General features: G+C 40.9%; 1 protein-coding gene across 3 annotated transcripts in view; it reads right to left on the reverse strand.

The window, feature by feature from the left end:
• The window catches only part of LOC137368949 (proteolipid protein DM beta), a 286,372-nt gene that overhangs the window by 15,256 nt on the left and 252,431 nt on the right, over window positions 1-18,685 (reverse strand). For all 3 annotated transcript variants that reach the window (XM_068029315.1, XM_068029316.1, XM_068029314.1), the window contains 2 exons: window positions 4,231-4,384; window positions 2,924-3,000 (listed from right to left, as the gene is read on the reverse strand). In XM_068029315.1, coding sequence (XP_067885416.1) covers window positions 2,924-3,000; window positions 4,231-4,384 — 231 coding nt within the window. The remainder of the gene's footprint in view (window positions 1-2,923; window positions 3,001-4,230; window positions 4,385-18,685) is intronic.

The following is an 18,685-nucleotide window of genomic DNA, read 5'->3' on the forward strand; positions in this document are numbered from 1 at the left end:
ATGAACCCTGAAACCCTACCTCACTTGAAAACCATTCTCTATCTGTCTCTTCCTGTGTGTGTGCTCGAGTGAATAGACGAGTGGATGCGGTTGTGACAATTTCGGAATAACGCATATTGCTCAATAAATAATTACTGTTCCGTTTTAAACCTACAAGAACCCACCTGTCACTGTTTGTTTATTTGACAGATAAAACACAAAGGGGTTAAACCCTAATAACAAAGCACACTTGCTGTGGTCAGGTGGGAGTTGAACAGTGGGAAGCACCCACACCCCTCACCACGTGGCCATAACACCAGGCTAAAGTGAAAGTGATATTCCACCAAGGTTGGAGCATAATTCCAGGTTTAAAAAGTACAAAGGACTGGGGTGGGTTGGAGATGGTACCAGTGGACTTGGATTTCCTCAGCAATTTTTAAACCTACTTAAAGTTCAGTTAAGTGTTTATTGGTCTCAAATTGGTCCCTGGGATTGGCACTTAGGGAAAGATCAAATGCGAAATTAAAGTACTTCGTTCTAGCCTTGTTAGGTACACCTTATATTTGCCTACGCTGAAACCATTTTCCACAGTTTGGCCCATTAACTGAATCTATTAATATCTCTTTGTAACTTTATGCTTCTAACTACACTGGAACATAGGAGCAGGAGTAGGCCACTCAGCCCATCGAGCCTGCTCCGCCATTCAATATGATCATGGCTGATCATCCACTTCAGTGCCTTTTTCTCACAATATCCCTATTTCCCTTTATGTCATTGGTATTTAGAAATCTATCAATCTCTGCTTTAAATATACTCAAAGAAGGGCGTTGATTTCGAATCACACCATTGTGATGCTATGTGACTCAATGACAATGTGATAAAAGATGTTGTTATTTAGGAGGGATTTTTTTTGGTTGGGACTGAACCTCAAGAACAGGCAGACAGAGCTTTAAGAATCTCAAACAAAGCATAACCTTTTCAAAGGTCTATCAGAACTGCTCTAAAGTGTCAGTAGATGTGTCCTTTTCCCAGAGAACAGTGAATCTCTGGAACAAGCTGCTTTTTTCTTTTGTGTCGCAGACTGCTTACAATGTTGTCTATCTGTGTCATTGGCAAACATGGATAGGTGGCTTTCTATCCCATAATCTGAGTTATTAATAAATATAGTGAATAGTTGAGACCTTAACACAAATCCTTGTAGGACACCATGAGCCATATCCCGCCAATTAGAGTAACTGCCCATTATCTCTACTCTCTGTTGCCTGCCACTCAACCAATTTCCTAACTAGGTCAATAATTTACCTTCAATTCCATGAACTGCAACTTTAGCTAACAGTGTTTTATGAGGGACTTTACCAAATGTCTTCTGGAAGTCTACAGACATGCACCTGTTCACTATTTTAGTCACCTCTTCAAAAAATTCAATCGGGTTCATCAGATATGGCCTACCCTTTACAAATTCATGCTGGCTCTGTCCGATCAGCTGAAAATTTTCAAGGTGTTCAGTCACTCTGTCCTTAATTATAGAGTAGAGGTATTCAACCTTTTCACATGGGAGGCCATATTACAATGTTTTTGCTTACATAGGGGGCCAGTGAGACAATTTTGGAAAGATTAAATGTATCTTACTATTCATCACAACAGTAACAAATATACATTTTTGTGAAGAAGCTATAAATGAGAAGACAAATTTATTGACTTACTTTCTCTTCACAATGTTGGACACTGATTTAGTGAGATACCTGTCATTTTTTTGCTTGCACGAGTAGTCAATGTTTGCCCGTACACTTGTAGCGATGTAGAGTATTCCAGAAAGATGTTTATCTGTCAAGAGTGATCTTGATCACTCTCTCTCTCTCTGCCCCACTGTCTCTGTCTCCCTCTCTTTCTCTGCCCTCTCTCTCTCTGTCCCCACTCTCGCTCTCTGTCCCTCTCTCTCTCTGTCTGTCCCCCTCTCTCTCTGTCCCCTTCTCTCTCTGCCCCCCCCCCGTCTCCCCTCTCTGTCTCACAGTTGCAGAAAGTGGGAACGCTCAGCAGATAGTTGATCAGTTTTTTGTAAGACATCAGAAGTCAGTTTCGCAGCTGACAGGTGCTCGGAGCGAGAACAACGGTTTCCCAACTTCGGACAGATTTGGGGTTTTCCGGCGCACTTTTAACAAGTCCCGAATCTGTCCGAAGTTGGGAAATGGCTGTTCCCACGGTGAGCTTTGAAACTGACTTCCGATTTTTTTTTTTAAAAACAGTCTTCAAGAAGACGACAATGAGAAATTTCTCATCTCCGGTCACGGACCCCTGGCAAAGATGAGGAACAGCATGGCTACAATTTACATCTGCAGGCTGGATGGAAACCTTTGGCGGGCCGGATCCTGGCCCCCAGGCCATATGTTGGGAAACCCTGTTATAGTAACTTCCCAACAACAGATTTTAGGCTAACTGGTCTATAGTTCCCTGGTTTCCCTCTCTCACTTTTCTTAAATAATGGAATGAGATGCACAATTTCCTAATTAAAAGGAACAGTTCCTGAAAGTAGCATGGTCTGGACGGTAAGTACTCCAGTGCATTTTAAATGCCTTACTCTGGTTTAAGTTGGGGTATGTAGAGTCCCAGTGACAGTGATGGGAAATCATCTTAATATACAATGCTGGCTGTTGGCCAGAGCTTGCAACTACAGTATATAATTGATGTAGCAAAACTGAATGGGAAAGAGAAAAGTTGATCAATAATCTCAACATGAAATAAAGTTTTTGGACAGGAAGTATATGTCCCATGAAGGATTTTGAATTTTATATGTAGCAATAAACAGGAGGATAGGAAAGATCCCAGAAAGTACATCAACAACTTGTATTTATAAAGTGCCTTTAGCATAATTAAGCATCCCAAAGTGCGTATCTACTCAATGTTCAGTGTTCATTATCATAGGCTGTAAACTCTAGAATGAACTTACGTCATTGGATTGGCAGAGCTTGCTGAAGTTCTCATTCAAGGTGCAGACCGTCTTCTGCTCATGAATAGGCACAATACCTGAAACAGAAATGTTTGCGAATCAATTGTCATTAGGAATCGACAGCCTTAGTGCTTCAAGTGGACTTCATTCAGCAGGGTCCTGATTAATGACCCTGATTTAGATTGCTCTGGCACACTTTCTAGCAACTAATTATTGAACAGCATCAACAGGGACTTTGCAAAAATTCACCTGATTGCCTTAACTTGTAGGACATTAGGAAAGAAAGAAAGCAATAAAGAAAAGACTTGCATTTATATAGCGCTTTTCACAAACACCAGACATCTCAAAGCACTTTAAGTCAATGAAGTACTTTTGAAGTGTAGTCACTATTGTAATGTAAGAAATGCAGCAGCCAGTTTACGCACAGCAAGCTCCCACAAACAGCAATGTGATAATAATCAGATAACCTGTTTTTGTGATGTTAATTGATGGATAAATATTGGCCAAGAAACTGAGGAGAACTCCCCTGCTCTTCTTTGAAATAGTGCAATGAGATCTTTTACATCCACCTGAGATGGCAGACAGGACCTCGGTGTAACATCTCATCTGCAAGACTGCAACTCTGATAGTGCAGCACTCCCTCAGTACTGCACTTGAGTGTCAGCCTTGATTTTTGTGCTCAGGTCATGGAGTGGGATTGAACCCACAATTTTCTGACTCAGATGCTACCAACTGAGCCACAGCTGACCAAAGAAAGAAAGGGAGATTTGCAGTTATACTGTATCTTTCTTGACCTCAAGATATCCCAAAGTGCCTTACTTTTGAAGTGTATTTGCTGCTTTTGTGATGTTGGAAACATGGCAACTTCTGCACAGCAAGCTCCAACAAATTACTATGAGATAATTAACAGACAATCTGTTTTCGGAATATTGACTGATGGATAAATATTGACCAGGACACGGAAGAGAATTCCCTTGCTCTTCTATGAAATAGAGCCATGGGATTGTTAACATCCACCTCAGAGGGCAGACAGGACACAATTGAATGACTCTTCTGAAAGGTGACACCTCCGACCTCCCTCAGTACTACACTGGGAGTGTCAGCTTGGATTTTGTATTCAATTCTCTGGGTTGGGATTTGAACGGCCAACCTTCTGACTGAGAGACAAGAGTGCTACTAATTGCGGCTTAGGAAGTGGGGGGTGGGGGTTGGTGGTTAGAGGGGGAGGGAAGCAATGCGCATTCATATCAAAGTGTAATCATTCTTATATGTTTTTATTTCATGGCTCAGTTTGAGCTATTACGTACCAAACTGACGGAGATCAAAGCAGAGATCAGTGGACTCCATAATGGTGACATTCTGGCAGAGTGTCCAGATGTTGAAGTACATGAAGACAGGCAGTGAGGTGAAGGCTGTCACGCCCAGCCATGCCAGCATGAAGATATAGGTCAGCATGATGAACTGAAAAAGAGAATGAGCACTGTTTAAAACTACTGAGACCTTGTGTGTGGCTGATTTTACAGAGCCCTAACAGTAGGAGGAAGAGATTGACCCCAGTCTTTTGTAGTCTAGCAATTCCTATCTTTCAAACACCTCCATTCGACCTCACTAAGACACTGAACACTGAAGCTACTATTTGTCCTGCAGAAGTTGACTACTTTTATACTGTAGTTTTGCTTTCCTCAGTTAGGTGCTAGCATAACGCACAAATTTGCATATATACATAGCATGAACATTTTCAACATTACTAGGCAAATTATAATTAATTTGTTAATTAATAATTTTTAAACTAAAAATCATGATAGCATGTTTTTAATGACTTTTCCTTATTTTTCATGAATTTTCCTTTCATTTGCAAACAAAAAGAAACAGAAACAGCTAGCAAGTCGGCACAGGAAATAGAGGTAACAACACACTACGTATTAGGTTATGGTCCCTGTGCCTGAGATATTCCAAGGGCAGTGAGTAGGGAGGGAAAACAGAGCAGGACATGATCATGCACCTCCAAAATACGAGTGAGACTATAACACTGATGAAGACTTGAGGGCAAATTACCTACCCATTGTCTCAGTCACAGACAATCGCAGACATTTACGGCACAGAAGGAGAACATTCAGCCCATCGTGTCTGTGCCGCTGCTAGCTCTTCAACTGGACACCCCCACACATATGTGATTTGCCTACCCTTCCTTTTCCCTCAATCTTTAACATTCCTCTTTCTCTAATATTTATCCAATTCCTTTATCAATGAATGGAGTCATTTGACCTCACTTCACCTGGTAGATAGCTATGGCAACAGGCCCAGTTTGCCCTTTGACTTCAGTCTAAAGTAGTATCAGGCAGTGTGCAATAGGAGCGGTCGATCTCTTTAGTTTAGTTTAGAGATACAGCACTGAAACAGGCCCTTCGGCCCACCGAGTCTGTGCCGACCATTAACCACCCATTTATACTAATCCTACACTAATTCCATATTCCTACCACATCCCCACCTGTCCCTATATTTCCCTACCACCTACCTATACTAGGGGCAATTTTTATAATGGCCAATTAACCTATCAACCTGCAAGTCTTTGGCATGTGGGAGGAAACCGGAGCACCCGGTCTCTTCTCCAGCTTCCCAACAAGGTTCTGACAGCCATAGAAGTTTATAGAAAGACCTGTCCCCTTCATCCCCTTGCCCTCTCCTTTTCCCACACCCGTTTCATTTTTATTTTTGAATATTTATTCAATTCCCTTTTAAATCTGTTCTGGATTCTGCTTCAGTCCCTGTTTCTGGTAGAACAGTCCATATCCCAACAACTTCCTGCAGATCAGAAATGTTTCCTTATCTCTCTGCTCTGGTCTTTTGGTGCTGATTTTAGATTCATGGTCTCCAGTTACTGTCTCACCCACTTACCTCATCAAAACTGGTCATATCGTGAAGCAGGAGACTTAAATAAAAAAGATAAATATTTCACAAATAGAGTTTTTTTAATATAAATCACTTGATGTATATAAGAACATAAGAAATAGGAGCAGGAGTAGGCCATTTGGCCCCTCGAGCCTGCTCTGCTATTCAATAAGAGCATGGCTGATCTGACTGTGGCTTTAACTCTACTATCCTTCCTGCCCCCCATAACTCTTGACCCCCTTGTAGATTAAAATCTATCTAACTCCGCCTTGAATATATCCGATGGCCCAGCCTCCACTGCTCACTGGAGAGGAGAATTCCAAACATTAACGACCCTCTGAGAGAAGAAATTTCTCCTCATCTCCATCTTAAATGGGAAACTCCTTAATCTGAAACAGTGCCCTCTAGTTCTAGATTCCCCCACAAGGGGAAATACCCCTTCAGTATATATATATATTTAACTTGAGTTGTGCAAAAGTTTATTTTTTGCAGGATACTTTCCGTCTTTAAATTATATAACTGCCCAAGTTTACCCAATAATATATATATATTACGACCTTAACATTATTTCCGTACATCATAAAAATGTCTTTCATTCAGGCACCTTATATAGAAGTTTTCTTTTCATTCTTTCATGTGATGTGGGCATCAATGGCAAGGCCTGTATTTGTTGCCCATCCCTAATTGCCCTTGACAACTGAGTGGCTTGCAAAGCCATTTCAGAGGGCAGTTAAGAGTCAACCACATTGCTGTAGGTCTGGAGTCACATGTAGGCCAGACCAGGCCGCAGATTCCCTTCCCAAAAGGGCATTATGAGTTTTTACACAATTGATGAAGTGCCATGGCACCATTACTAACATTAGGCTTCAATTTCAGATTTTTTATTAATTGTATTTTAATTCCACCAGCTTGCATGGTGTGATTTGAACCTGTGTCCCCAAAGGATTACTAATACAGCAATATTACCACTACACCACCTTCTCACTAACTGCTATAGCACCATTTCCCTAGAACTTTACCTCATACAAACAGGCCTTTCGGTCCAACTGATTTCTGCTCCACACGAGCCTCCTTCTGCCCCTCCGGATCTAACTCCATCAGCATATCCTTCTTACCTTTTTCCTCCATGTGTTTGGTTAGAGGTTGGCATCCTTCCGTCTGTGATGGACTTGCAGCAAACCATCCATTTAGGTGGGGTGTCTTCTTTTGTACTTATGTACGTATCTAGCTTCTCCTTAAAGGCATCTATGCTATTTGACTCAACTACACCATGTAGTAGCAAGTTCCACTTTCTAACTGCTCTCTGGATAAAAAAAGTTTCTCCTGAATTTCAGTGAGTTCGATTAGTTTTTCCTAATTCACAAGGTTTATCCAGTGCAGTTTCCATTCAGTAGAAGCAATACTCAGACAGGTATTATCATCTCCAGTGCGTTAGCATAGTACTCTAAATCATTTTGACAGGTTACTTTTCAGAATGTAATTATTGTTCAAATTCCATCCTTATTCGATTTATTAGTGACTACTTTATATTAATGGCTCCTAATTTTAGATTACTCCTAAGTGGAAGCATTTTCTCCACGTCTCATATCAAGCCCCTTCATAATTTTAAAGATGACTATTAGGTCGCCCATCAGCATTCTCTTTTTTAGAGAAAAGAGCTCCAGTCTGTTCAGACTTTCCCAATAATTATAACCTTCCAGCTCTCTGAAATTACAACAGACAGCACATAAATCATCTGTCAAGAGGTTTATTATGAACATTAGGTACAAAAAATCACAGATGCATAATCATTGTAAAAACAGTTATATGAAAATCCAGCTCACGACTGGTCATAACTGTTGATGAAGAAGATTTCTCACCTTCCAGCTGCCCCCTTTTTCTTTAATTTTTCAATGTGCGTAAGTCATGTATCACTACATATATATTTTCCTCACTGAATGGTAGGGTAATCTGGCAGAGTGAATTGCCGAACCATTACAAAACACGCTGCCTATTTTCATTCCATTGATGTCAAGGCTGTGAAAATCAGACAGGTTCTGCTCTACCAGATTACCATCCGTGAAAATTTACCTGACTGAATCAAAAATATCAGCAGTTCTGGTCTCTGTTTTGCGAAAAGGATTTTGAAGCACTGGAGAAAGTAAAGAACTATGTGACTAGAATTGAGAGGATGCAACTACCAGGAAAGATTGAGAAGGCTGGGACACTTTTCTAAGGAAAACGGAAGGTTAAGAGGAGACCTGATAGAGTTCCTTTAAATAATGAAGAGGTTCAATAGAAGGGAGTGTGGAGATCTGTTTAGGAACATCAGAAAGGAGTAAGACATTCAGCTCCTTGAGTCCGTTCCACCATTCAGTTAGATCATGGCTGATCTGTATCTTGACTCCATATACCAACCTTGGTTCCATATCACTTAATACCCTTGCTAACAAAAATCCATTAATCTCAGTTTCTACATTGTCAATTGACCTAACCTTTATGGCGGGGAGAGTTCCCAATTTCCCCGATGGCGTGTGTGATATTAGAAGAATGATATGCCTCCTAATATCATTCCTGAATGATCTCTCTCTAATTTTAAGGTTATGCCCTCTTGTTCTGGACTCTCCCACCTAAGGAAATAATATCGCTCTAGCTACCCTTTCAGCTCCTTTAATCATCTTAAACAACTCAATTAGCTCACCTGTTAATCTTTTATACTCAATGGAAAATAAGCCTAGTGTATGCAATCTGTCCTCATAATTTAAGGCATTTTACAGTCTTCCAAACTCCACATTGAGTTCAACAATTTCAGATCATAACCACCGCTCCCTTTTTTTCAGACAGCAGCTGTTGTAATGATTCTGCTGTTGTCATTTATACCTCCTTTAGACTCATCTTTTCTTTCCTTATTTGTCCTATTGCCATCCCCTTTTGTCATTTAATCATTCCTGCCTTCCACCCTATCATAGACCTTCCTTTTTGTTTTATTCACCCTTCTCCCTTTCCTGACCTTTATACTTGCTTAAAACCTGTTACAAACTGGAAAAAGTTAGAAATGTATGAAAAGTCATTGACTTTTTTTTATTCATTCATGGGATGTGGCTGGCACTGGCTAAGCCAGTATTTATTGCCCATCCCTAATTTCCCTTGAGAACATGATGGTGAGTTGCCTTCTTGAACCACTGCAGTCCTTGGGATGTAGGTACACCTACGTTGCTGTTAGGAAGGGAGTTTCAGGCTTTTGGCCCCACAACAGTGAAGGAACAGCGATATAGTTCCAAGACAGGATGGTGTGTGACTTGGAGGGAAACTTGCAGGTGTTGGTGTTCCCATGCATTTGCTGCCCTTGTCCTTCTAGGTGGTAGAGGTCGCGGGGTTGGAACATGCTGTCAAAAGAGCCTTGGTGCATTGCTGCAGTGCATCTTGTAGATGGTACACACTGCTGCCACTGTGTGTCAGTGGTGAAGGGAGTGACTGTTGAAGGTGGTGGATGGGATGCCAATCAAGCAGGCTGCTTTGTCCTGGATGGTGTTGAGCTTCTTGAGTGTTGTTGGAGCTGCAACCATCCAGGTCAGTGGAGAGTAGATGGTGGACAGGCACTGGGGAGTCAGGAGGTGAGTTACTCGCTGCAGAATTCCCAGCCTCAGACCTGCTCTTGTAGCCACAACTTGAAACATTAACTCTGTTTCTCTCTCCACAGATGCTGCCAGGCCTGCTGAGTATTTCCAGCATTTTCTGTTTTTATTTCAGATTTCCAGCATCTGCAATATTTTGCTTTTGTATCGTAATTAAACCCTTTTAGCCCCACTGTTGTTCTGGTCAATCTGTGTTGCACCCACTCCAAGCCAAATATCCTGAGGTGCAATGCCCAGAACTGATCACAATACTCTGAATGGGATCTAGCCTGAGCTTTATGTAACTGTAACATAACTTCCACCCCATTGTATTTCAGCCCCCTTGAGATAAAAGCCAACATTCCATTATTTTTTGTACATTACCACTATCTTTTAGTGATTTCTGTACTCAGCCCCCTACAAATCTCTTGACTCCTTCACAGTTCTCAGCTTCTCATGATTGAGAAAATAATCTGATCTATCTTTCTTAGATTTAAAGTGGATGACCTCACACTTGCCCACACCAAACTTCATCTGCCAAAGTTTTTCACACTCACAACCTATCACTGTAACCATCTGCTTCCATCTACACTATTTACTGTGCCACCCAACTCACTGTCATCAGCAAACTTGGGTATGTCGCTCTCTCTTCCTGCATTTATTAACTCCTTTATAAATATGGTGAAAACCTAAGACCCCAGTACAGATCCCTGAGGGACACTGCTATAGTCACATCCTGCTAATTTGAATACATACCCATTATCCTTACTCTTTTGCTCCTACCTTCTAACCAATTTCCTACCCATATCAATAGTTTGCCTCCAATTCCGTGCACTCTTATTTTTGTTAACAGTATCATATATGTGGCCACTAGCAGATCAAATAAAGAATTTAGGAGGAAACTCTTTCCACAGTGAGTGGTGGGAATGTGGATCTCACTTCCACATGGTTGGAGAGATGCAGTTAAAGAAGGCTTGATACATACTTGATGAAGGCAATAGAGGGATTTGGGTACAGGGAACAAGGTAATTATAGTGGGAGGAAGCTTGCGTGGGGTAGAAACACGGACATAGATCAGTTGGGCTAACTGGCCTGTTTCTCAAGGAATCACAGAACAGCACAGAAGAAGGCCATTTGGCCCATTGTACTGGTGCTGGTGCTAGCTTTTTAACTGGAGAAGTTAATTCTCTTCCTATTTTCCTGCTGTTGCTTTGGAGGAGCATTGGGAAGAACACTATTATTACATGTCTTTCTGAAATTTTAATACATACTATTGTCATGGTCCTGTAGTTTTTTTCCGGGACTATGCGGTTTGCCTTTAAGGCTTGCAAAGGATCAGTATTGCTTTAAGAACCAGCAAGCCTCAGGAGTTATAGGAAGGTGCATTTTCATTGCCTTAGAAAAAGCCATTTGGAGACTGCAATTCAAAGGGTGCAATCTCGTTACCATAGAAACAGCCACTGCGAGTAAATCTCATGCGATACATTTGTTACAATTCAGTTTTTAACTGGATTTTAGTTGAAGACAGTTTGTTCTAACACAGACACAGAGGACACAGTTCTGTTTAGCACACCTGAAAAAGAGCTCTCAACCATTTAAACTGAAGGAATAGGATTTTAGTCTGTTTATTATTATCTCTCAAAATTGTAAGAAAAAGTCAAGCCAAAACAGAGATCTCTGGTAATTTAAATTGAAGAAAGGGAAGTTAGACTGTGATAATCTTTTACCCCCAAAAAACTCTAAAGACAGCTTGATTCCATTGAAAGTATTTGCAAGTCGTTAATTGTTGAAATTTGCTGGAGATGGAAAACAACATTCTGTGAGGACTTCAAGCAACATAATGTGAGGACTTGGTTGGCACAGTGGCGCAGTGGTTAGCACCACAGCCTCACAGCTCCAGCGACCCGGGTTCAATTCTGGGTACTGCCTGTGCGGAGTTTGCAAGTTCTCCCTGTGACTGCGTGGGTTTTTGCCGGGTGCTCCGGTTTCCTCCCACAGCCAAAGACTTTCAGGTTGATAGGTAAATTGGCCATTATAAATTGCCCCTAGTATAGGAAGGTAGTAGGGGAATTGTGGAGATGTGGTAGGAATATGGGATTAATGTAGGATTAGTATAAATGGGTGGTTGATGGTCGGCACAGAATCGATGGGCCGAAGAGCCTGTTTCAGTGCTGTATCTCTAAATAAATAAATAAACATTGGACTGTAAATTTGCAAGGACTCTTTTTTTTATTTTAAATGTTTTTTTCTTCATAGTGTTTAAGAATTTAGTTCTTCTAATTAAAGAATTAATTTGTTGATTTAAAAACACCTGGTTTGGTTAGCCTCATTCGGGGTTAATAGATAGTACAATTTAGCTGGGTCTTTCTTTAATTTGGGAAAGTTTTAAATGATATATATGTTCGCCGATCTGTGGAGCGACAGGATTGAATTAACTGTGCGTTGGCCCCACCACAAACAGAATCGTATATTTTGATTGGGGGCTTTAACAGGAGTGGTTGGTCATAACATATATATTGGGGGCTCGTCCGCAACTTGAATAACATATTAATTGGGGGCTCACTCAAGATTTGAATCACATATTAATTGGGTTTTTCTGTATATGAATCATATCTTAATTGGGGGTTCACTCGCAGTTGAATCACATTTAATTCAGTGACTCACGTCTGGTATCAGAATCAGACTAATCTGGAGGGCTCACATTTGGAATCATAGTAATTACTCGTCTCTGGGATAACAGATTTAAATTGGGGTCTTGCGCTTGGCATCAGATTAATTGCTCTCGAGTCTGGGACCTTATCAATTGGAAACTTGATTGTTGGGATCTAAATCTGACACCAATTACAAAAAGAAATTAAAAGAACCAGGTCTCTTGTATAATAAGGTACAGTCTTTACCATTGTTATGGCATTAGCGGTTGTAGCAGAGTTTTTGGGAAAGCATGCATGAAAGCATGAAAGAATGTTTCCCTGAGTGACTTGATAACTTTAACTAAGAACAAATTGAAAGAATTGGCAGTGAAATTGGGGTTGGAATTGAAATCAGGTGCCAAAAAAGCAGAGATAATTGGCATGATAGCGGAACATCTGGAATTGGTAGAAGATGATGATGATGATGATGCAGATGAAGGGCAATATGAGGAACAAGAAAAGGAATGTGAGAGACAAGAGGGTAGTAGGTCCGAGAGCGATGCAGTGGAATTGGCTAGGATTCAGTTAGAAATGAAAAAACTGGAGCTTCAGCAGGAAAAAGAATTAAGAAAACTTGAATTGGAAAAAGAGGAAAGGGAGAAAGAGAGAGCATTTCAGAGAGAAAGTGAAAGAGAAGAGAGGGAACTTAAGTTAAAAGAGATGGAACTAAGACAAAAGAGTAGTCTTAAATCCAGGGAAAATTTGGGTCAGGAAGAATCTGAGTTTAGATCAGGACCCAGTGAGAATTTGTTTATATTTATACAGGCTCTTCCGAAGTTCGAGTTTTGAAAAAATAGCCAAACAGATGAAATGGTCGAAAGAAAGCTGGACATTCCTCGTGCAGGGCAGGCTGGTAGGCAGAGCTCATGAAGCTTATGCTATGCGTTCTGAAGAGGTTTCTGCAGATTATGAGATGGCAAAAAAGGCTATTCTCGCTACGTACGAGGTAGTCCCTGAAGCTTACCGTCAGAAGTTTAGGAACTTACAGAGATTGACTGGGCAGACAAATTTAGAATTTGAGAGGGTGAAGTAAATGAATTTTGACCGTTGGATATGGACATTAAAGATAGAAACCACATATGAGAACCTTCGAGAATTGATTCTCTTAGAAGAGTTTAAAAACTCCATTCCTTCAGCAGTGAGAACTCATATAGATAACCTGAAAGTTTTGAAAGCTAGGCAAGCAGCAGAGATTGCTGATGATTTTGAGCTTGTGAATAAGCCAACCTATTTCGTCTGTCACCCCCATAAACCCGAGAAGGATAGAAAGTGCGAGAGTGAAAGGAAGGCAAGTAGCCAGGGACAAGAAGGAACAGCTGGGAATGCCCCAGCATCACCTCCTCAGGTCGGAAAGGAAGGTGCTGAGTGTAGAAGCCAAAGTGTTATCATTGCAACAAAACGGGTCATCTTCGTTCAGAGTGCTGGAAATTGCGAGGTAAACCCATAGGACTTGTTGGAGTACGCAAAGTTAGTGCAGAGGAAAAGACTCTGACTGAGAGTATAGCAGACCAGGCTATAGCTTTAATGACAGCTGTGAATGTGAAACCAGATACTAAAACTAAAAGGAGTGTAGAGGTTAAGAATAAAATACCTGAGCGTTATAATGATTTTTTGTCAAAAGGGAGAGTAACTCCATATCCTGTAAGTGAGGCAAGAAAACCTATCATTATACTCAGGGATACAGGAGCAACCCAAACATTCTTGCTGGGGAATGATATGAGGTTTCCACCAGAGAGCGCCTTGGACGCTAAAAATTTAGTAAATGAAATTGGCGGGGTGTGTATACCCGTACCTTTGTATAAAGTATGCCTAGAGAGTGATTTAATAACTGGGATAGTAACTGTGGGTGTTGTCCACAATTTACCAGTAAAGGGAATTGATTTACCCCTAGGAAACGATTTGGCTGGATCAAAAGTATCAGTTTCTCCTGTAGTTACAGAGGAACTAAGTGAAATTAAGGAAATGGAGCAAATACAGGAGCAAGTTCCAGGAATATTTCCTGCGTGTGTAGTTGTCCAAGCAATGGCTAAACAGGATCCATTATCGGAGGTAAAAGGGGCACCACAAATAGATAATCAGGCATCTGAAACCTTATTTAGGGATTTAGATAACCCAAATGCGATGTTTATCATTGCAGCACAGCAAGCTGATCCAGAGATCTACCAAATAGCACGGACGGCTCTGTCAGAAGCTGAGGTGAAAGGAGTTCCGGAAGGTTATTATATAGCAAACAGGGTTTTGAGGAGGAAATGGAGACCGCCTCATAGACCTGCTGACGAAGACTGGACAGTTGTTGAACAGATAGTGGTACCACCTAAACATAGACAAGGGTTATTAACGTTAGCACACTACATTCCTTTTTCAGGACATAGGGGAATTCGGAAGACCAAATCACACATAAGCAAACATTGTTACTGACCAGGTCTTACAAAGGATGTGAGACAATTTTGTAGGGCATGCCACACCTGTCAAACAGTGGAAAAACCACAACCTACAATAAAACCAGGGAATGAAGTATTAGTGTTGTTACCGTCACAGGGAGAACCAGTGAAAACATGGTTCAGTGGCCCATATAGAGTGATCAAAAGAGTGGGTAAGGTATATTACATGATTGACACCCCTGATCACCGGATGAAGAACCGGTTGTGTCACATTAAATTGTTCAAACCATATTACTGCAGGGAGGAGGATAAGCCAGTACAGGTATGTCAGGTTATCGGGACTGTGGAGAACGAAAACGATAGTGGGGATGGGACAGAAGTAGGCTTAGGAAATTCTCAGACTGAACCTCCAACTATCCCATTAGCAAATGTAGAATGGCTAGGAAAATTAAACAATAGGCTTTTACACTTAGAGGCAAAACAGTGTGAAGTCCTAACCAGGGTTTTCACAACGTTTCAAAAAGTTTGTAGGGATAAGCCAGGATGTACAACCTTAGTCACATGTGATGTGGGTATAGGGGGGAACCATTCCTTTAAAACGACAACCTTGTTGCTTAGGTCCAGACAGACAGGCCCAAGTGGAAGCTGAGGTACAATGCATGCTGAAGGGCAGCTTAGATGAACCTAGTCATCTGGAATTTGCAGGTGGTCTTGATGTCTAAACCTGGTGGGATGGCTCAAACTTGGATAGACTCTCGAAAAGTCACTGTGGTAAAGAAGACAGACTCCTACCCAAATTCGCATTTAAAGAACTGTATAGACAGAGTGGGTAACACAATGTGTCTTAAAAAGACAGATGTGTTGGAAGGATACTGTCAAATTCCTTTGACACCCCAGGGTAAGAAAAAATCAGCTTCTGTTACACTGGACAGGATTTTCCAGTGTCAAGTGGTGCCACATAGGTTAAGGGGTACTCGAGAAACTTCTCAGAGAATAGTGAACCCAGTAGTGGTCAGTGCTTCTAGCTGTGCAGTTCACCTGGCTGAGGTGATGGAAAATAGGCATACTTGGAAGGAAAACACAAAACAATTGGAAGATTGGAAGACTATGCTTGTAAATTTGAAATGGGTTAATTGGAACAACCTTTTGAAAATTTAAAGCCAAAATCTTCTGGTGGAACTTGTTGCTGTAGTCTAAAGATTTTTTTTTAGAAATGTGTATATCTGTAAATGGGAAAAAAATGTGTTAGCGTTTTTTCAATTTGTATTTTTGTTACCCATTGTAATGAAATGCATTTCAGGAATGGCGGTTCATTCCACTAGGGGTGGAGGTGTCATGGTCCTGTAGTATTTTTTCCGGGAATATGCAATTTGCCTATAAGGCTTGCAAAGGATTAGTATTGCTTTAAGAACCAGCAAGCCTCAGGAGTTATAGGAAGGTGCATTTTTGTTGCCTTAGAAACAGCCATTTGGAGACTGCGATTCAAAGGGTGTATTCTCATTACCATAGCAACAGCCACTGCGAGTGAGTCTCATGCGATACATTTGTTACAATTCAGTTTTGAACTGGCTTTTAATTGAAGACAGTTTGTTCTAACACAGACACAGAGAACACAGCTGTGTTTAACACACTAGAAAAAAAGCTCTCAACCATTTAAACTGAAGGAATAGGATTTTAGTCTGTTTATTATTCTCTCAAATTCTAAGAAAAAGTCAAGCCAAAACAGAGATCTCTGGTAATTGAAATTGAAGAAAGGGAAGTTAGACTGTGACAATCTTTTATCCCTAAAAAAACTCTAAAGTTAGCTTTATTCCATTTTGAAATATTTGCAAGTCATTAATTGTTGAAATTCGCTGGAGAAGGAAAGCAACATTCTGTGAGGACTTCGAGCAACATTGGACTGTAAATTTGCAAGGACACTTTTTTTTCTATTTTAAATGTTGTTTATATCTTCATAGTGTTTATGAATTTAGTTCTTTGAATTAAAGAGTTAATATGTTGATTTAAAGACACCTGGTTTGGTTAGCCTCATTCGGGGGTTAATAGATGGTAAAATTTGGCTGGGTCTTTCTTTAATTTGGAAAGTTTTAAATGATATGTTAGTCGATCTGTGGAGCGACAGGATTGAATTAACTGTGCGTTGGCCCCACCACAAACAGAATCGTATATTTTGATTGGGGGTTTTGGCAGGAGTGGTCGGTCGTAACATATTTATTGGAGAGCTCTTTTTCCAGGTGCTGTCATCACAGCTGTCTGTGTTGGAACAAACTGTCTTCAACTAAAAGCCAGTTCAAAACTGAATTGTAACAAATAAATCGCATGAGACTCACTCCCAGTGGCTGTTTCTATGGTAATGAGAATGCACCCTTTGAATCATAGTCTCTAAATGGCTGTTTCTAAGGCAACAAAAATGCATCTTCCTATAACTCCTGAGGCTTGCTGGTTCTTAAAGCAATACTGATCCTTTGCAAGCCTTAAAGGCAAACCGCATATTCTCAGAAAAAAACTACAGGACCATGACACGATGGCCAGGATTTTGTTGAGCTCCCATGACGGGGGGAGGCCAGAATATCACACTGGCAGTGGCCCTCCATGGAGTCCAATGCTGGGATTGCCGGGCCCAATCTTCCTCGCTCAAGCAGGTGGAAGTCCTGCCTCGGAGCAATTAAAGCCTGGGGACCCATAAAATACGGGACGGATCCCCAGGCTTGGCGGAAGCGGGCTCGCCACCAAATTTTACGTCGGTGGTCAGCTCTTACGTAAAACCCAGCCCTATGATTGCTACATGACAAGTTCCTGGTAATAACTCTGCCACCGGACAGGTGCTGAATGTCTGAGGGAGGAACAAACAACTAAAGGATCATCAGAGGCTACTGCTAATTTCGTAATGGCAAGCTGTACATGATCACATTGGACAATGAATTGAAAGCAGGTCACAGTCCCACTTGAAATGTTATGCACAGTATCACAATAGGGGAAAGAGATTTTTTTTTTTATAAATTACCAAAAAAGGAGAAATGGAAATTCTTGCTGTGCAAATAATATTTTAAAAGTCAAAACTTTTGAGGCTTAGATCTGCTTTCTCAGTTTTGGCACAATACTATACAGTTGCAGCTTCATGAATAAAGTCCAGTCATAGAAATCCAATTTTCACTGGACAATGGCCTAGAAGGACAGAGGACAGGGAATATGATCAGCAGTGAGTAACTTCATTTGATGAATAATGAACAATAGAGAGAATTAATCTATTTGTCATTTGATATTGCCTACATATCACAGACAATCCGCTAAAGGAGTAACTTTGTAGAGGTTGAGGAAAGGGGGAACTTTGATTAAGATTTGCAGTTTGGGCTAATACAATCCTGTTAAACAACAGTTATTTGCCAATGACCAGCCAGAGGTGGCAATGGTTCCAATTTTAAGGAGTGGGAGGAATCAGGGGTGAGACATGGCAAGGAGTGGGATTAGGGGGTAAGTGATTGATCTCATTTTAAACAAAAGAAGGAAAGGCTTACATTTATATAGCACCTTTCTTGATCACAGGATATCCCAAAGTGCTTTACAGCCAATGAAGTATTTCTTTGAAGCACAGTCACTGTTGTAATGTAGGAAACACAGCAGCCAATTTGCAAAGAGCAAGGTCCCACAAATAGCAATGTAATGATGATCAGATAAACTTATTTTATTAGCAATGTTGATTGAGGGATAAATATTGACCAGGAATAATTCCCCTGCTCTTCTTTAAAATAGCACAATAGGAATCATTTTTGTCCACCTGAGAAGGTTTAACTCAGTTTAACATCTTATCTAAAAGGCAACACTTCCAACAGTACAGCACTCCCTCAGTACTTCACAGAAGCAAAAGCCTGGATTTTTGCACTAGGATTTGAACCCAGAATCTTCTGATTCAGAGGTGAGTGCTACCAGCTAAGTCACAGCTGACACCTGAAAAAAACTGCCATTCCATCCAGTTTCCACCAGGCAGGGAAAGTTGTAGTCGAGGATCTAGAGGGAGACGGTGGTGTAGTGGTAATGTCACTGAACTGGTAATGGGTTCAAATCCCACCATGGCAGCTGGTGGAATTTAAATTCAAATAATTAATAAAATTCTGGAATTGAAACAGTAAAAACCCATCGGTTCACTAATGAAGGAAATCTGCCATCCTTACCTGGTCTGGCCTACATACAACTCCAGACCCACAGCAATGT

The sequence above is a fragment of the Heterodontus francisci genome, chromosome 4, assembly GCF_036365525.1.
Source record: "Heterodontus francisci isolate sHetFra1 chromosome 4, sHetFra1.hap1, whole genome shotgun sequence".
Taxonomy (NCBI): domain Eukaryota; kingdom Metazoa; phylum Chordata; class Chondrichthyes; order Heterodontiformes; family Heterodontidae; genus Heterodontus; species Heterodontus francisci.